At 42.9% G+C, this 19703-nt stretch overlaps 1 protein-coding gene across 4 annotated transcripts in view; it reads right to left on the bottom strand.

Annotated features, from left to right (window-relative positions):
- The window catches only part of HERC2 (HECT and RLD domain containing E3 ubiquitin protein ligase 2), a 108520-nt gene that overhangs the window by 60608 nt on the left and 28209 nt on the right, over window positions 1-19703 (bottom strand). For 2 of the 4 annotated variants that reach the window (XM_079972354.1, XM_079972352.1), the window contains exons 21-42: window positions 18795-18979; window positions 18424-18579; window positions 18150-18335; window positions 17753-17923; window positions 17555-17658; window positions 16702-16852; window positions 13751-13965; window positions 10889-11021; window positions 9607-9734; window positions 9311-9506; window positions 8422-8558; window positions 7520-7693; window positions 7291-7427; window positions 6162-6313; window positions 5350-5541; window positions 4303-4490; window positions 4003-4195; window positions 2107-2289; window positions 1445-1629; window positions 819-966; window positions 515-711; window positions 48-278 (exon numbers count right to left, since the gene is read on the bottom strand). In XM_079972354.1, the coding sequence (XP_079828480.1) occupies window positions 48-278; window positions 515-711; window positions 819-966; window positions 1445-1629; window positions 2107-2289; window positions 4003-4195; window positions 4303-4490; window positions 5350-5541; window positions 6162-6313; window positions 7291-7427; window positions 7520-7693; window positions 8422-8558; window positions 9311-9506; window positions 9607-9734; window positions 10889-11021; window positions 13751-13965; window positions 16702-16852; window positions 17555-17658; window positions 17753-17923; window positions 18150-18335; window positions 18424-18579; window positions 18795-18979 (3742 nt within the window). The remainder of the gene's footprint in view (window positions 1-47; window positions 279-514; window positions 712-818; window positions 967-1444; window positions 1630-2106; window positions 2290-4002; window positions 4196-4302; window positions 4491-5349; window positions 5542-6161; window positions 6314-7290; window positions 7428-7519; window positions 7694-8421; window positions 8559-9310; window positions 9507-9606; window positions 9735-10888; window positions 11022-13750; window positions 13966-16701; window positions 16853-17554; window positions 17659-17752; window positions 17924-18149; window positions 18336-18423; window positions 18580-18794; window positions 18980-19703) is intronic. The other 2 variants (XM_079972351.1, XM_079972353.1) reach the window with 2 other exon arrangements.

Here is a 19703-nt window from a genome sequence, read left to right as displayed (position 1 = left end):
CGCATTCAGCTTACACCTTAAGAAAGGCATCATTTTAATACACTTACTGGTTTTAGCTGACTGAGGGGACAGACTCTACAGGTTCTCATGTCATAAAACTGCACTGTGATTTTTCCTTTCGGGGTGATTCGTGTCACTGTGCCTTCTCCAAATTCATCATGGATGACTTGGCCACCTAACCGCAAGCGACTATCTATTCCGCCAATGACTGCCAGAACAGCCATCAAGCCTCCCACTTCTGGATTCTCAGCGTCAGGAAAGAAGTCTTCCAAAACAGCCTAGGGAAAAAAGGAGAACAGGCACAATGAAACTGTAGCAAGGACTTCCCTTTGGCAAATATTCACAGTTCAAGAAAAACAACATGCAATAATATTTGATATTACAGCCAATTTTACATTAAAGAAGGCAATCACTTCACAAAAATATATCATAGCTTTTAAATAGTTTGACAGAATCCATTAACGATTACTAGATTTAAAACAAAAATGAGTTGATTTTAAGATGCGGGAACTACCCCTTCTGACTGTTTTCCTGCAAAGATGTGGGTGATGGAGGTTAGCTGAGAGTTGATGTACTTGTTTATGAGTCCATTCCACTGGCTCAGTGAATGCAATGTCCTCAGCAGTGCCACTATCTCCTCTGCCAAAGTACTGCTGTGAGTGGCCGTGAGAGAGGCCTGAGGCCTTGCCTTCCTCCTCCTCAGAGTAGATTCTGCCAAAAAAAAAGAGGAAAAATTGGAAAAGAGGAAAACTCATAGACAGACATCAATAGGGTTAAAAATATAAGAATACAACACTAAAGACGTAATATTCTCCTACCTCTGAGCAGTGGGATATCTGAAGAGCAAGTGGTAAGCAGGCAGCCAAGGAAACCAAACAATTTTTCCACCAGGAATTTCATGTCCCTTGACCTTTCGCTTTTATCCCAGGAAGGAAGGACTGCTTGTAGTAAGTGCACTGCAAGGATCTAAAAGATGAAAGGAGAAAACATAACTATTTTAGAGAAGTCTCTCGAGCTACTAGGGGAAAAAAACCCCTTAATTCTACAAGTAGGAAGACACTCTTATGCACAAAATATGGAGCCATTTTCTCATTTTCTCCAATAAATCATTCAAAATGATTCATTAAAAAAGACTTTAGGTATGTAAGCCATAATGTTATGTATATAAGCTGTAAATAACTGCCTAATGTCAACCCAGTGGAGGGGGGGGGATAATCCCCTGCTAGGGACCCAACAAACCACAGTTCCACTTCCTCTTTCACATCTAGGCAAAATGCAGCAATGAAACCATTCTGTGTCTTCTTCCTGCTTCATCGCTTTCAAGAGAAAGGCGTCTGATCTTGAATCGAGCCACAGACATGAAGTGTGGCTTTCAAACCCTATTATGACTCAGCTGTAGTAGGTTAAAAACCCACTGGATACCTGCAGCAGTGAAAGGCATTACCTGTCGTTGTAGAGATGCAGCAGTAAACGATTCATGTCCCTCGACGATTTTCATTAGGAGAGTTATCCATTGCGACGTACTCAGAGTGCTGCACATCTGAGGCATGAGGGCTATACTTCGGATGAATCCCAGTGAACACCAGCTCCTGTGCTGTTCTTTATTAACCAATGTATTTGGTACAGAAGCTGGAATTTATTTTTAAAAAAGAAACACCCTTAAGTTCTCTTAGTTGCCTAAAATTACTACATTTGTGCATTTAGACCTGAATTATTTGTCTCAAAGCACCTAAAGTTAAACTGGCTTTTTAGAATAAACAGTTTTCATGTTGCAGAATAGAACGATAGCTCGTTTTATTTATCAGCGTGTGCAATATCATGGACTTTTGCCTGTTTTATTTGAACACAACAGGATAACTATGAAAACCTAAGGAAAACAACAAAACACAGGAGAAAGCGAAGCACCAAAAATCGCTCTGCAACAAAGGCCTGTTTGCTCTGTTAACAAATGGTGAAGCTCTTTTAAATATACTTTTTAAAATGCACTGCTGCAGACATGGGATGAGGCAAATCATTCTAACTTGAGGTGCCACAATAGGTTACACTGATATGAGGATGAAGGACTCGGCACACAAAACAAGACTCTGATCCGGTGCAGGTATCTACCTGATTTGTCTACGGTCCCACTCTCGACTAGCATGCGCAGCAGCCCACACAAAGTTCTTGTTGCTTCATTCTGCATAACTTCAGCATGGACTCCAGCCGAGAGGCAGAGAGTCTGCAGCAGATTCACTGTGCTTGTCAGCATCATGGAAGTGGGGTGGAGATTTCTTTCAACTTGTTCTCCTTCTGAAACAAGAGTCAAAATAAATGACAGAAGACAATGAAATTGATGCGCTCCGTTGCAAGCTCCTTCTTTTCACAATCGAATTAATTCAGGTCTCCTAATGCTGGGTGGGGACGTGGGTGGTGCTGTGGTCTAAACTACAGAGCCTAGGACTTGCTGATCAGAAGGTTGGCGGTTCAAATCCCCGCGACGGGGTGAGCTCCCGTTGCTCAGTCCCAGCTCCTGCCAACCTAGCAGTTTGAAAGCACGTCAAAGTGCAAGTAGATAAATAGGTACCGCTCCAGCGGGAAGGTAAACAGCGTTTCCGTGTGCTGCTCCGGTTCGCCAGAAGCGGCTTAGCCATGCTGGCCACATGACCCGGAAGCTGTACGCCGGCTCCCTCGGCCAGTAAAACGAGATGAGCGCTGCAACCCCAGAGTCGGCCACGACTAGACCTAATGGTCAGGGGTCCCTTTACCTTTACCTTTAACGCTGGGTGACAGCAAGCACTGTGCAAGGTGATTTCAGCTCAGGGATTCCCTTTTCTCTCCCTCCCTCCCTCCCTCCCAGTACAGCCCTACCCGACTGCTCCCAAATCTGTTCTAGAGGGTCCCCTCCCAACCCTCCCGTGTGCATATTTGGAAGACACACAGCAGGCTGAAGAGGGAGGAGAGAATCCATTCCACTAATTGTGCCTGTTCCACTGGTGGATAGACACCCCTGGATATTGACTTTCACTTTAAACCTACAAGTATTTTAATAAATGCCAGAATTTCCTTAACCCTGGACAAACCAGTTAAAAAAAAAAGGAAATTGGAAATATCCAATTTAATGTTGTTTTTCCGAGCAAATTAATCTTCCACAGCTTCAGAATGGCATGATGAGGAAAAATCATCACTGGACTAATATTACAGTATTGAGTGGGAGTTTACATTGCGTGGAAGACATGCATACATAGAAATGCATACACCCAAACTGCTACCATGCAGCCATCCTTACTTTCCAAGCAAGGCGGAGAGCTTTCAAGAGCTTACTGGGTTCTGGAATGTTCTCTCGCAAGATGTTGCAGGGCTGTCCACATTTCCACAAGTTCTCGCGAGAGCCTTTCAGAGCTTGGTAAGCAAGCCTGAGAAGTTAAAAGCTCTTTGGGCACCAGGAACACCCGGTGCAAAAGAAGCTTTTTGAGCTCTCCGCCTTGTGTGCAATTAATCTGCAAGATTTCAACTGAGCTAGGTTGAAATTGCACGGGTTAATTGCATGCAAGAGGTAGTGCTACTGTATACCAACACGCCACTCACATACCAGTACTGGAAGTGAAATTAACCCAAAATAAATTAAACCCCACATTCTGTTCCCAGCAGCTGGAACAATGTTAGAAAGTTCAGAAAGTTAAAAGGTGGTTAATAATGATGATGATGATGATGATGATGATGATGATGATGTTATTATTTAAACCCTACCCATCTGGTTGGGTTGTCCCATCCACTCTTATAATGTCAATGCCCAGAATAGCTAGGTTTTTAACCTCTCTACATCCCTTATGTCGTATGATTGGAAGAGAAGAATGCATATTCTAGGAATGCCTATAACTACAAAACTACCACGTGTTCGGCTTCTCTAAATTAGATGGATCTCTTTCTTGAAAAATGAGGTGATAGTAGAACAAGGCCTATTTGTTCAAACCACTTACTACTTGGTAGCTACATTACCACTTATTCAGCAGAAAAACACCTTACCAGAATCATCCTCTGTGTCCGAGTCTTCTGTTGTAGGCTGAGAAGCAGGTGGTGGCTCAGCCAGCTTGAGATCGTATTTTCCCTCTTTCCCCATCCGGTAAGAATTGGTGCTGCCAGTGTCCCACTGAACTCGAATCCAGCCGTCTTCACCCAATTCTCCAATCACGCGCCCCAAGCCTGGAGGAGGGCCATCCTGCAGAAATACAAGAAAGTTTAAAAAACATATGGCCAATAATTAATATCATAGAGTGAACTGATATCCAGCAAATAAAATATATGGCAGACATAGGCAAGCAGTACCTGATCTCCCCACTTCCAGTCCACCCCCCTCATCACTCTGGTGCCAATCTTCATCATGGCTGCCAACTCTGGCCCTGACACTGGAAGTTGAACTGGAGTGGTCTCCTTCCGGGACTCTTCTAGGACTGTAGCAGAAACGCCACGGGACGAAGCAAGCATATCTTCCTCGACGTTGTCCGAACTAGGCCCTAATTTAATGAAAGGTATCTTGAGATCTTGCAGCCGTTAAGAGATAACTAATATCAAAAGCAGTAACTTATTCCAGCTTTCCAAAGCAGTCTCCACAAGAATGCAATACTTTTGTTCAATGTGCAAAGCCGAAGAGGCATAGTTCAGTGGTAGGAAATATTCTATTTTTTAATTATTTTTTTTAAAGTTTTTATTTATACTTTTCAAGTTTATACATTTCACTAGTTTTACAATCAATTTAACATTTCAAAGTTTGACTTCCTTCCCCCCTCCTTTCTGCAGTTCCTTAAATTTACTTTTTAATATCTTCTGCATATCCAAATTCATTTAATTTGCTCATTTAATGATCTACTTCAAATATATACTCTTATGAAACTGAAGGTTATTCCAATAATCCTAATGTTTTTATCTGTTTGCAATTTATCTGTAAATATTCTTTAAACCATTTCCACATTCTTTTATAAAAAGTTTCTTATCTCGATTTCTTATTCTGATAAATTTCGCCATTTCCATAAGTTTTTGTATCCATTCTTTCTTTACTGGGACTTCTGCTTCTTTCCACCTTTGGGTAAGTAGCATTCTTGCTGCTGTAGTAGCATACATGAGTAAGTGTCTATACAATTTGCGTAGTTCTGTCCCTATAATTCCCAAAAGAAAAGCTTCTGGGGGTTTTTTTTTACAAAAGGTATTTTGAACATCCTTTTCAATTCATTGTATATCATTTCCCGGTAAGCTTTAACCTTACTACAAGACCACCTCTGGTAGGAGATATTCTAAGGGTTCTAAAGCAGACCAAACATTCTATTCCCAACAGTGAATTGACAGGTAAGATGGGTCTTTCCCAAGGAGCAAACGTACCTATCAGTCGCAATGTAGTTTGCGTCAGTGCCAACATGCCAGAATTGAGAAGAAGGTTCATGGTGTTTGCGCCATGCTGTAGGGTTAGCATATTAAGCATGACCAATAAGAAACGTGCTTGTGGAATAGTCCCAAGGCTTGGTCCCGCAGGGTTCTCATTGGTAATGGTTTGCAGGGGAACAGGTTGGATTCCTAGCAGAGAAATAGGATATATTTTAACAGACACACGCAAGGCAATGGCTGCTTATCGGCTCAAGTAAATGAAATGACTCTTAGTTTGCTTCTGGAACTGGTTTGCTAGTTAAGTTGCCTCTGTTTTCAGACGTTCCCAGCAGGCTCTCATCTAAGTAAGGCTTGCAAATACAAAACCACATTTCACTGGATGTATGGTCGCTAGCAAGATTTGCTTGATAGTCAAATCTCCAAAGAGGGAATGAGATTATGAGCCAAAGCTACAGGTACCACCCAGAATGTGCACCTCAGGAGAGAGGGCTCACTTCCTTCCATCTTCCTCCAAAGAAATTAAACTCCCCAGAAGCAACATGGAAGAGCATTAATAACAACCCTAACAACATCCCTGAATATGGCATGTCCCACAGCTAGCTTTGGATAGGTGGTTAGGAGGAGAAAGGAGCATCAAATACACAGGCACAATTTGGTGGCTGCAAGATGTGCAAAAAAAAATTTTTGAAACTTGGTGGAAATTCAACAACTTGCTACTACAACCCAACTAACAGACACAAAAGAAAAGTAAACAAAGTGGAGTTTTATTTTTTTATTTTAAATTACAGAAGAGTATTGGTAATACTCACCTAGTTCTTTGAATCTGTTGTTAGCATCAAGCAAGATGTTCCGAACGTTCTGAATAGCCCATGAGTACAACTTCCCAAAAGTAACTTCCAGGAGCATACGATTGAAGGGTGGAATCAGATCCACATCCTTTAAGCAGTCTGTTAAGGGTTCCCTATGCGGATAACAAGCAAGCCATGATTTCCAGTGTTTTCAGAATGGTAACCTACCTTAACACCTATTTTGCATCACAAGCGGATACTGCTGCAAAGTGTGACAACAGTGTTGGGGGCCACACGCAAGCCAGAAAAAGCTGCCCACCTGCTGTTCAAACCCTCTCAGAACCCCACCTTCTGTGCCTTTGCAAGACTTTCCCAGTACAGTGGTACCTCAGGTTACATACGCTTCAGGTTACAGACTCCGCTCACCCAGAAATAGTGCTTCAGGTTAAGAACTTTGCTTCAGGACGAGAACAGAAATCGTGCTCCGGCGGCAGCAGCAGGAGGCCCCATTAGCTAAAGTGGTGCTTCAGGTTAAGAACAGTTTCAGGTTAAGTACGGACCTCTGGAACGAATTAAGTACTTAACCTGAGGTACCACTGTACACATTTGCATTAGCTCAAGGAGAAGGGTAGGATCTGGACAGGGGGCTGAACCCAGATCTGGACCACTCTGCATGCAGCTGCCCCCACCTGACCATCACCTAATGCCATATGACACCTGGCGATTCAAATTTAAACCCGTGACTGCAAAGGAAGAAGTGGGGGTGCAGACTCTTACTTTGGAATTTGGTGCTGTGGCTTTACCTGTCCTTCCTGCGCCTGACATTAAATGATGTCAAAGTGATGGGAAAGTGGCTATCGTTTGAGCCAAAATACAATGCAGGCCAAATGGGGGACGCCTGGCAGGCTGGAGGTTTCCCACCACTACTACTATAAGAAACAAGGTGCTCCTATGACACATAAATGCTACACCAGGACCATGAACATCATCACCTAGTGCTCCACCTGTGCCATACTGGAGCTTTTGTTCACCGTCAAAGTTCCCAAGGTCCCCTTGTGAAACCCCTATGTTTCACCTAAACAGCACAACAAAGAGCCAGATTAGGTATGAAGAAGCAAAAGTGTGAGATGCAAGGGAGAACGAAAATTACCCTATGTTGGTTCCTTCCGGAATAAGTCTTTGCCATCCGCAGAACATAGCGTATTGTGCAGAAGGCAACAGGAAACTCTTGGTTGCCAGCTTTAGGATTGTATCAATGCCCTCTAAACGAACCTCGGCTCTTTCCAGCTACAAAACAAGAGAGAAAGGAGGTAAATATTTTATCTATGTAAGATCTTTATGCAGCAAGGCCTCACCATGTGAAGCGAGCCATGCCTTACCTGTTTTAGTAAGCACTTCCGCATTTTTTCAACATCAATGGGCTCTTCTTTTAAAGCAAATTCAACTATGGTGTTGAGAAGAGCAGACTGGGGATATAAGCCCTGGACGTTCTGTTTCAGCCATTTGTATTTGTGAACACCCGTAACTGTGTTGATCAGCGGCTGCCATTTATCCTAGAAAAAACAAAATGCACATTTACACTCAAATTAATAACCCAAGAAATCAGTCTGAAAATAGTGCTTGCCCCACAGTGGCACGTTAATATAGAAAAATTTAGAGCACTAAGTTCTACGACCAAGAAAGGTTTTACAAATGTGACCACTTACATACGCCGCATTTATTCATGTGCGACACTTTTTAACTTAAAAAGGTAGAATTCAACAGGTAGAAGGAATTACCTTGAGATACAGAGGAAGGCCAATGCTGACATTTAAAATCTACATTTATGACACAAAGGAAGTTCATCCAAGACTTGGAGCCAGTTCACTTAAACACCCAGCTAAAGATCCTCTCTGTGTGACTGTGAGGAAGGTCTTAAACACTTGCGTATCATGTATATACAAAGTAAGGTTCAGCAAGGATATCCAAATACACAACTTTCCTCTACAGAGAGTGCCTGCGAAATCACTGGGCATTAGTATAGCACGTATGCCACAAAGATGCATACATACTGTGTTATCTACTGTTTTGTGAATGACCACTGTTAATAATGTAATTCATTTCTCTCTTTGCGCAGCTGCTTTTGCAGCAACAGACTAATGTGCTTGTTTTTGCAGCGACTAACATGACCACCACTCTGATAAACATACCGCCTGACACTCAGCTGCCACATTCACATATTCTGAATGGTCATTAGCTACTGTGCAGCTGGCTCATATTTAGTACCTGATACTCTGCATACCTTGGGCGATTTGGCTGACAAGGGCCTTTTATCAGCTGTCACAGGGCTGTGAGGTATGACGCAGGGCTCTTCCAAATCACTTTCCTCATTCCCAATTTTAGACTCCTCCACATCAGATGGCTCGGACTTTTTAGGGACTAGCAGCAAGACATAAAGCAAACATACTATATTTATTTATCTCTTTATATTTATAGTGCGCCCCCTTCACCCTTGGGCCCCAGGGTGAGTTACATACAGTTTCAAAATACAGTTAAAATATTACTTCAATACAGTGGTACCTTGGTTCTCAAACTTAATCCATTCCGGGAGTCCGTTTGACTCCCAAAACCATTCAAAAACCAAGGCGTGTCTTCTGATTGGCTGAAGGAGATTCCTGCACTCAAGCAGAAGCCACATCGGATGTTTGGCTTCCAAAAAACGTTCACAAACCGGAACACCAATTTGTTCAACAACTAAGCTGTTCCAGAACCAAGGTGCCATTGTACATCAAATTTGTGTCACCTTTATCCACTTCCAAAAGCATGAGCAAAACTATTTTTTTTAATTACCAAGAAAAATGGTAGCTTCCGTAGAAAACACTGCTTTACGGAAATGTAAAGAATTCAGAGTGACACACAACTGCAAGCAGACACCCCTTCTTTTCCCTCTCCCTGAACTGTGCCCCTCCAATTCCTAATTACACTATGTCTTTTGCAATTAGATAGAGCCCACATAGTACTAAGTGAGATCTAGCAAGATATATATTTATGGAATTATTTTTTTAATGGGATGCAAAAGTCTTGCTTCAGAATGAAGCAAGCATCTGTTGTATTCTACCTCACAAGCAAACTGACAAAATGCATAATAGTATCTTGCCCTTCAACAAGAAATTGTATTTCAAAACATTTACCTCTCTTTTTTCTTCGCTCTCTAATTATCTTCTGAACTACCCTTCTCCATCGGGGCAAAGAACTTAGACTTTTAAGCTTGGACATAATGGAGAGGTCATTACACACTGCTGGACGCAATTCATTGAAGAGGAACCTCAAACGCTCAATAACAGGGGCACAAACCTCTTTGTAAGATCTTCCTTGTTCCTGGTGAGTCTTAAAACGACAATGCAAAGAGATCCCTCTGTTAGTAAGGTAACAGTAACACCCAATGTCTCAAGAAAGGGTACCAGTGATTCCTTGGTCTGATACTTACCTTGATCAGCGAGCATTTTGCTTGGTAGACAACACGACACACATCTGCTACAGATTTTGGAAGTACACGATGTTTAACTTGGTCAACTCCTAGCATAGCAGGATGAACAAGCGAGAGTGCTATATGACCTTTAAGAAGGGGAACGAGAGAGAAGATCTCATTGCATCATTGGAGAAAAAAAATTCAAAGTAATACAGTAAGAATTTTAGAACAATTGTGTGTCTAATGTACCGTATTTTTTGCACCATAACACTCACTTTTTTCCTCCTAGAAAGTAAGGGGAAGTGTCTGTGCATGTTATGGAGCGAATGCCTACGGATGGCGGGGGGGGGGGGAATCTGCTGCAGTTGTGAGCAGAGGATCCATGGTTCCCCTTCCTTCCCTCCTCCGTGGCTCGCTTTGAAACAGCAAAGCGGGAGAAGAGCCGCTGTGTGGGGAGGAGAGAGGGACAGAGAGCCTGCTTGCTTTAAAGGAGCAAAGCGGGAGAGGAGAGGAGCCGTTTACACAAGTGTAAGTGGCTCCTGTCCGGTTGGCTCCTTTAAAGCAAGCAGGCTCTCTGTCCCTCTCTCCTCCCCACTCAGCTGGCTAAATAGCAGCAAAGCTTTTCAGCAAGCCAGGGAGAAGGGAGAGAAGCATAGCCTGCTTGCTTCTCCTCTTATACCCCTCTTCTGCATTATTAACAGCATCCTTCTCCACCCACCCCACGCGTGTTCCTTGTCCCTTGAGTGCTTTTCCTTCCCTCCCCACTTAAAACATGGTTACAAAGCACGGATCCACATGGATCCTCAGGATTTTTGCACTGGGTCACCCCAAATTCACCATCAGATCACATAGCATGTCCATGGCTAAAGCTTGCACCAAAAAAATCACGCACCCACTGTTGCCTGGGGCCACAGTGGTGCAAAAACGTGGTTACAAAGCACGGATCCACATGGATCCTCAGGATTTTTGCACTGGGTCACCCCAAATTCACCATCAGATCACATAGCATGTCCATGGCTAAAGCTTGCACCAAAAAAATCACGCACCCACTGTTGCCTGGGGCCACAGTGGTGCAAAAACGTGGTTACAAAGCACGGATCCACATGGATCCTCAGGATTTTTGCACTGGGTCACCCCAAATTCACCGTCAGATCACATGTCTGTGGCCACAGCATGAGCCACAAAAATCATACATCCACTGTTTCATTTAGAATATTTTTTTTCTTGTTTTCCTCCTCTAAAAACTTATGTGCGTTTTATGGTCGGGTGTGTGTTATAGAGCGAAAAATACGGTATATACCTAAATCCTCATGCTTTAGAAGGCAACATAGCAACAGACGTCCTACTTCCTCCACTGGGTGCTCTGGAGGGAACGTAATTGGTGTTGTCAAGTGGCACTGTTTGCAATACCTCTCCACTTGACATAAGAAGTCCTGCAAAAAAATGAACACGCTTAGTCGAAATATCACTGCAGTATCCATGCATTGCAGCAGACGTTACTTTTTATAACAATAATAATAAATTAACAAATATTTGCAAGCTTGTTCTGACTGATAACCATTTCAAACTCTGTCCCTATGAGCTACTAAGAGTCCCTGATAGTGCTATCATGCTGTGTGTACGCTGCATTAGAAAAACCTGAGCAAAGAGTTGTGGCATTCTGAAGATTTACCGTGCGATATATATATATATAGAGAGAGAGAGAGAGAGATACAGTATAGATATAGAGAGATAGATATATAGATCTAGATCTATATAGATATCTATATTATCCTCCACAGGTAGACACATATGCAGAGAGAGAAAATACTGTAAAACAGTGGGGCAAAAAAGAAACCCTATTGCAAACAGCGCAAGCTTAAGAAAAAGGGAGGGGGGGAGAACGGAAAACAGGAGCAGCATCAAATCACTATAAAAGCAGATGTGGAGAACTTTTGGCCCTCCAAATGTAGCTGGACTACAAGTCTCATCATTCATGAGTACTGGCAGCACTGAATGTGTCTGTGGAGAGATGGAGCCCATCCAGAGGGCCACAGGGTCTCCCCCCGCCCCCCAAAAGGCAGTATTCTGTAATAGCCCCAAATTCTTCTGCCAGGATGATAAAATACAGACAGTGATAGGTGTTTCCAGTGGTAGCTCTCAAGATTTGGGTAACCCACCTGACACATTTCTGATGATGACACTACCTGAAGCAAGGCCTTAAATGAAGAATGAAGGACTCAGGCAGTTTCATATAGGAGGAGGAGATTCTTTAAATATTTTGCCCCAAACCTTTCATCATGTGTGGGCACCCTTGGCCCCTCTGAATGTCGCTGAGCTATGACTCCCAGAGTACCTACCACTGAATGGCTGTGCTTGCTGGGACTGATGGGAGTGTGGTTCAGCAGCCTCTGGAGAACCAAAGTCTATTTCACCCCCACCCCGATTTAGGACTTTGGCAATCTGACTGAACCCAGGAGCAATTGGGCAAGGAGTCAAAAAGCTGGAAGCCAAATTTGGAAACCATTTAAGTTTCTGGATTGTCTTCAAGAGGCAGTGCACTTATGCTGCATTACAGAAGTAAAACCTGGAGGTCGCTAGAACATGAATGGCTAAAGTCAGGTCTGGCCCTGATGCAAAAAATCTCAGCTCCTCTCCTTACATTTTCTGTATGCCATACTTTCAAATAAGGTCATTTCAAATGAAGGCTCCACAAAACTACAAGTCTTAACAGGCAAAGCTTCTCCAAAAGTTACTAATTAAAACCCATCCCTCGTAGGCCACATGATGCTAGTTTCCTTTGCCTTCTATGGCATAATCCAGGGGTCAGCAAACTTTTTCAGCAGGGGGCTGGTCCACTGTCCCTCATACCTTGTGGGGGGACGGACTATATTTTGGGGAAAAAAATGTATGAATGAATTCCTACGCCCCACAAACAACCCAGAGATGCATTTTAAATAAAAGGGCACATTCTACTCATGTAAAAACACGCTGATTCCTGGACCATCTGTGTGCCGGATTTAGGCAGCGATTGGGCCGGATTTGGCTCCCGGGCCTTAGTTTGCCTACCCATGGCATAATCCCAAGTGATAATATTTCTTCGAGGCGTTACTTAAGAAGCATTCTTAGATGCATTTCTCCATCTGTGGGAAATCCACAATCCATTTTTCCTCACCCAAAGCAAGCCACACTGGTAACCAATTAGGATAAAAAGATACTGCATTCCTTCATATAATACACAAAGACACCGAACATAAGGAAAAAGTGGCAGCTAGATGAACAGCGTACTGCATATTTCACACATGATTTTATTTTTGTTATTCGGCAGAATTTTGCAGAGGTGGTTGGTTTGGTGTTGTTGGGTTTTTTAAGAAGGCAGATGCTATTTTCCTGGCATACTCAGAAGAGAAAGGGTTTGGGGGTGGGAGGGAGGAAAGATGAATTAGAGCTGCTGCAGAAACTCCAACACCCTCAATGGGTAGTATGGATCAAGGCAACAATCAGCAAAGCTAAAAGCAGCCGCCAGCCAAAAACTGAAAAATGCCCTGAGGAGAAACAGGAAGAAGAAAAACCCAACCAGAGGCATTAGGCCTTTTATATGATTTGCTACACATACACTATTTGAATTATTCAGGTGTTCCTATTCCTATTAGCAAGGTAACACTTTGCCCTGTTATAATTTATTGACAAGGAGGCCAGGAACTACTCAGCTCACAATGCAGAGAGAGGTAACAAAAATCTGTATTAGCAGGTGTGGAAATTCATACCCTCGCCCTGAGATTGTTGGACTCCCATAAACCTCAGCCAGGAAAGCCAACTGTTAGTGATAATGGCAGCTAAATAAAAACTGGAGGGCTTCAGGCTCCCCATCTCTGGTTAATAAAAAATAGTGAGAGTCAAATGTTCCCAAATACAAAGTCCACTGCCAGTTGATAAAGTGCAGATCCTGGCCCAATGAGCTCTTGCCTTGGGGCCCTGGACAGGAGTACAGAAGTCAACTGCATAATAATCCCTGGTATTCCTATAAACTAAGAGACTCGAGGTTCCCAGCTACCAAGAATCCCACGGACCATTTCACTACCGAGAGTGAGATAATCCATCCAACTTTGTCTACTTAGAGGGCTATGGCCACTGGGAAGGGTAGGAAGCATCAGCCTATGTCCTTCACACAGTAAATTGTTACCTTCACCGTGTGGTCCTGGATGTTGTTGTCTGCAATTGCTTGCAGAAATGGCTGTGAGTGGTCACTCAAGGTCAGTCGATGGGAATACAGCTTTGATTTGTTAGGGGTGGTATTGCCAGGAGAGCTGCAGTGGTCTTCATCCTTCTCCTCGTTGTAACTGTAATGTATTTGACTGGTTTGCAAGCCTCCAGAGAAAATAGAAGACTTCAACCATTCTACAAGAAGAACAGAAATACATTAAATAGTGTGTTATGAGCATGCATATATATATATATATATATATATATATATATATATATATATTTAAAGGGAATCGTTTGAAAGGAATAGGAGGACATAAGAAAGCATGTTGCTTTTGCAGCTATGTTATGCAGGTGAAAGTGTAATTCTTCCGCTTAAGAAAAGAGGATTCAATGGTCTACCCTGAAGTTATATGCAATATTTGATGCATGTATGTTTTAGAGGATTTCTTCATAAACAGTTTTGTGGAAGCTCTCTTTTTGATTTAAAAATAATTAGTTCAAAATACTAAACAAGAAAAATAGTTAACCCATCTAGATCAATAAAATCTCCTCCAACTGGCAGTGCTCTCCAGTCTTGGGCAGCAGGTCTTTTCCCTACTACCTGAACAACATAAGTTCTATTGAAAACAGAAATGCTAAATACTGAACTGGAACCTTTTGCAAGCAAAGCAAATGCATTACTGAGCTTCGGCCACACCTTGATATAGTTCATCTTAATGAATAGCTGTGATTTAGCCCCATATTTTCAACAAATTTTAGCACATTATTTTACTCCACCTTGTGCACAAAAAGCGGCACACAAAATTTAAAATGCAATAAAAGCAAACTATCATTTTAAAAAATGTTAAGACAGCAGCAACACACGTCAAACTATACTCGAACTAAGCTACTTTTGGGGATCAGACACCTGCTGTTTCATTATTCAGCCTTGCCCATGCATTTACTCATGCATGGAAAGCAATAATTTCTCCCAAGTCAGACCATCTGCCAGTTTTGAAACAAAGTAGTATACTAACAGTTTATTGAAGAATTATCCTTCTCCAAGATTGTTTGCTTCTTGCTTTCACTTCATTACGTACCGTATTTTTCGCTCTATAACACGCACCTGACCATAACACGCACATCATTTTTAGAGGAGGAAAACAAGGGAAAAAACATTCTGAATGAAACAGTGGATGTATCATTTTTGTGCTTCATGCTGTGGCCACAGACATGTGATCTGATGGTGAATTTGGGGTGACCCAATGCAAAAATCCTGAGAATCCCTGTGGATCCATGCTTTGTAACCACGTTTTTGCACCATTGCAGCCCCAGGCAACAGTGGGTGTGTGATTTTTGGGGGGCAGGCTGTAGCCATGGACATGCTATGTGCTCTGATGGTGAATTTGGGCTGACCCAATGCAAACATCCTGAGGATCCATGTGGATCCATGTTTTGTAACCACGTTTTTGCACCACTGCAGCCCCAGGCAACAGTGGGTGCGTGATTTTGGGGGGGCAGGCTGTAGCCATGGACATGCTATGTGATCTGATGGTGAATTTGGGGTGACCCAATGCAAAGATCCTGAGGATCCATGTGGATCCATGCTTTTTAACCACATTTTAAGTGGGGAGGGAAGGAAAAACACAGAACGGACAAGGAGCACGAGAGGGGTGTGCAGAGAAGCAGCTGGCTAAGAATGCAGGAGAGGGGTATAACGGGAGGGAGGAAAGGAAGGCAAAAGTTTTCCCTCACCTACCCACCCAAGCCAGCCAGCTCGCGCGCGCTCTCTCTCTCTCTATCCCTCCTGCATGTTTTCAGCAGCACCAGACGACACTCTGCTTTCCCCTCTGCTTGCCTGGAGGGGAGGGGCTTTCCCTGCTCTTTGTTCCGTTTGAGCAAACACAGCAAGGAAATAGAGGTGGGTGGGCAGTAAGACCCTGAGGCAGAATGCAGGAAAGCAGCCACTTCCTCTTTTCAGGTTTCCCTTCTCAGAGACGCGCGATTTGATTTTTGCCTGCTTTTTTTTTTGCCTCCACTCACGCCATTTGGCTCCAGGGACCACACATTCGCTCAATAACACCCACAGACATTTCCCCTTCCTTTTTAGAAGAAAAAATCTGCGTGTTATAGAGGGAAAAATACGGTAAGTACATAACTTGTTGCACATACATAGAGTTCTACCCAAAAAAATTACTGAATTGAATTATGCTTCGAATAGAAATTGTTTTGCAGCTTTACATACCGGCCCACAGAAATGATGGGCAAGTTGTGTTATAAAGGCTGCAATCCTATAAACACTTACCCCAGAGTAAGTTCCACTGAACTCAGTGGGGCTTATTTTTGAGTAAGCATGCATATCAGCGGTTTTCAACCAGTGCGCAATGGCACCCTGAATGACGGCCTTAAATGATTGTCAGGGGTGCCGCGGGCAACATTGCCCTCTGTCCCTCTTTCTTTGCTTCCCTCCACTGATGCCCTCTTGCATCTCTGCCTCCCCAAGGCTCGCACAGCTGTTTGTTGCAGCTGCCCTGGCTATAAGCTTCTCAGGCAAATGAGGCCTCTGGGAGGCACCTCTCTTTGGGATGGGGGAGGGGGCAGCTCAGAGACCAGGGACGGCTGCAGCAGCTGTCCGGACAACTCCTAAGGAGAGGGGAGAGGAGGCTAAAGGAACACTCCACAAGGGAGGGTGCTCAAAAAAATGTGAGAGGTTACCAGCTCTGCAGGTAAGGGGTGATGTAACTGGGCTCCTGAGCCCCACAGGGGTGCTGCAGAAAGAAGGTAGTTGGTCCAAGGAGCCATGGACTCAAAAAGGTTGAAAACCTCTGATGTACAGCATTAAATCACTCACTGTGGTTAGAGGGTTAACATTAAAACATGGAACTTAAACTACGAGCACACCCCCAATTTCATATTAGTTACATTTAATTGGAATAAAGATATTCTTACTGGCACATTCAACCTCCACAGGAGAAAGGGGTGTACTCATTGCCAGATATGAAGCATGTAGACCAAGAAGTAGCCCTAAATTTCTTTCAGTGTCTATGAGAGGCGATGATAAACTACCAGTATCTGGCGTAGTGATCACTTCTTGGTCAGGCTAGAACAAAAAAAAGAAAAGAACAAAAGAGCTGTGATATCATAATGAACGACAGATTTAAAGACTGATACCAAATTTCCCGATCCATGGGGAAAAAAAAAACCTCTTCATAATCAAGTGATGTGCAGCTACTTGAAGAGTTTTGAGTTTAACAAAAACATCATCAGGAACCTGGACATGGTATTCAATTGTAATGTGCGAGAGACACAGGAAGGGCAAAGGACTGGAAGGGATCCAACCGCAGAGAAAGACTAATAACTGTCCTATCCCACAGTCACAGCTGAACGCTAGAAATGTAGCTCTGTTGGGAAATCAACAAGCGGCTTGGAAAAGAGTGGGAAAGGCTGGGGGGGGGAGTCTTTCCTTTCTTAAAAACTAAGAAAAAAACCAGACCTCAGATTCAGGAATTCATAAAAACTGGACAGGTTGTCTAATCACAAAGGTAATTAATTAAGAGCAGTGCTATTTTTCTAGAAAAAGAGGTGCCGGAGCTCACCATGAATGCTTCCCTTGTTCTCTTATAACGGAAATGGCGCCCACCTGAGAGGTGCCGGAACTGAGTTCCGGTGAGTTCCGGCTGAACAAAAGCCCTGGTTAAGAGTGAGTAGGTGTGAAGACCCTGCCTCAAGCAACAGGAGGAGCACAATTCCACCTGGTGGTGTCCTTTGTGCCCGCTAGCAATTGTTTGGAGAACCCTCTTACCTCCATATATTGGCCGACACAGAAGGCATGCATCGATTCTCTTGTATCCTCGAACTGCAGAGCTGCTTCCAAAGCTACAACTGGGTCCTCTCCAGCAAACTGAGCTAAAAGAAACCAGGGAACAAACTGTTAAAGGAGGCAACCGAACAAGATAGGACTCTGTTTGGTGTATGTTTTGTTAGCAAAGTGACATCTCACCGAGTATACTGCTTCCTGTTAAGGACTGGGTTTGGAAATCCTTTATATCGTACACTTTGCCATCAATCACTGTCCAGAAGCCGCCATCTTTATTGTGGTTCTCCAAGTCGGCTTTCCGTATTAGTGTCACTTCCTCGTTGTTCCTGCAATTCTGTCCTGTAAAAAATGAACCTAACAGGTGAAAAAAATAAATGTTATTGCTATGGTTCACAACCAGAAGGTGCAACCAAAAGAGTGAGGAATCGAAGGGCAAGGAAAATACTACGTAATTGTGTAACCTGTCCAAAGTGGTTTTTGTGCCAAGACAAAGCTTTTGAAGCCTACCTGCAAAGACAAGCTAGGAGCTCTGCTAGAAAGATCCAGCAAGTATTCTAAACGTTTGCAAGGAAGAACATACCCATTATTCCTGGCCAAGCCAAGTCTTCATTGTCATCTCTCTCTTTACCAGGAGCTAAATGGTTGAATCTGTCCAAATGCTCTAGTAGACCAGCCAGCAAAGGAATCGCACCGGCTTCCTGGATGAGCCCAGCATTCTTACTGAGAAGAAGTACTATAGATACGACCAACTCTGGAAGGAGGACACCTAAGGGGAAATAGAGACGTTCAGCAAAACTCTGGAAGCGTTAACCCTGTAGACAGGCTCTAAAACAAAGGACAAGACGTGTCAGTACCTGTTAGGTCTCCATCTACAATGCGAGATACTTCTGCAAAATGCCTGTGACTGGTGGATGCAATGCTAGTAGCTACAGGCAGTATGTCTCCAATATGTGTACACAGAAGGGCTGTGTATTTCTTCAACAAAGAACCAACTCCTAAAAGCTCAGGACCTGTCAAAAAAATAAAAGAACCATTTTATTTTTAAAGATCATAAACAACATCTGTAAAGTCAAAACCTGAAAAAGGCTTATTATTATTAACTATTAATGCATTTAAACACAGCTAACCTGCAGAGTAAAGTAGCAATTTGAAAAAGCTATTTAATACAGTTTTTAAATGGACGTCAACAGAATGCTAGCAATAGCCCCAAAAATGCACTACTTACTGTATGTATTCGGGATCTGGACAACACTATCGCCTGGATACAGCTTACTCACAAGCAAACGCTGAAAACGCAGCAGCAAGTCTAGAGAAGCAGACCTTTCTTTATTGTAATGTTCATGATCTAAGCAGGAAGAAATACGGCGAGCCACATCTTTCAGTTTAGCTATCGTCTGGGAAGCAATGTTCCTGATGGGAATAATGTTTTAAAGAAGGTTTTAAAAGACATCTTGAATAAACAGGTAACAACTAACTAGGCATGAACTAAGATTTTGTTGTGATTCTTGGGAGTCAGGGAGTCATGCATCTTGATTGGCTATGTTGGCACCATGACAGTCTCTGAACAGCAATTTGTTTCGTATTCCCAAAAATGAAGATTATCTATTTTTCTACATCATCCCCAGTTCCATCGGTGTTGACAAAATAATTTGCTGTAAAAGAAGTGCTGTGCTGAAGTGTTGGGCAATACGATATTCTTACTTAAATCTATTGCATTAATGTAGGGTATGTGTTCTTAGGTACAAAATAGTATCAAACTGGAAAATATAAAGCACACTGGCCAAAAGCCAAAAAGCTACTTTAGGTATGCTTAAGGGCTTGGCTATTCTCAGAACAGTTCTTCCATTTTAAAACGGCTAACCCTGATACCATATTACAATCTGCTTTTGAAAATCCTCTCTGTTTCAAAAGCAGCAAGAAAACTGTCCATGCGGTTTTGCCACTCAAAATGGCAGGCTAGCACATACTCCCTTAAATATCTGCTCACAAATGTGTCTGCTGTTTCTCCGTGCTGAGTTTCTTATACCTCGATGATTACCACACAGTAAACATTTTTTTAAATAAAGACTGCCCAGGAACAAAGAAGCAGCATAGGAGGAAACAAGAGGCCAGAGGTTTTCTGTTTTGTTTTTTA

This window comes from Podarcis cretensis (genome assembly GCF_951804945.1).
Source record: "Podarcis cretensis genome assembly, chromosome: 4".
Classification (NCBI taxonomy): Eukaryota; Metazoa; Chordata; class Lepidosauria; order Squamata; family Lacertidae; genus Podarcis; species Podarcis cretensis.
This window is presented reverse-complemented; position numbering and strand designations above follow the sequence as displayed.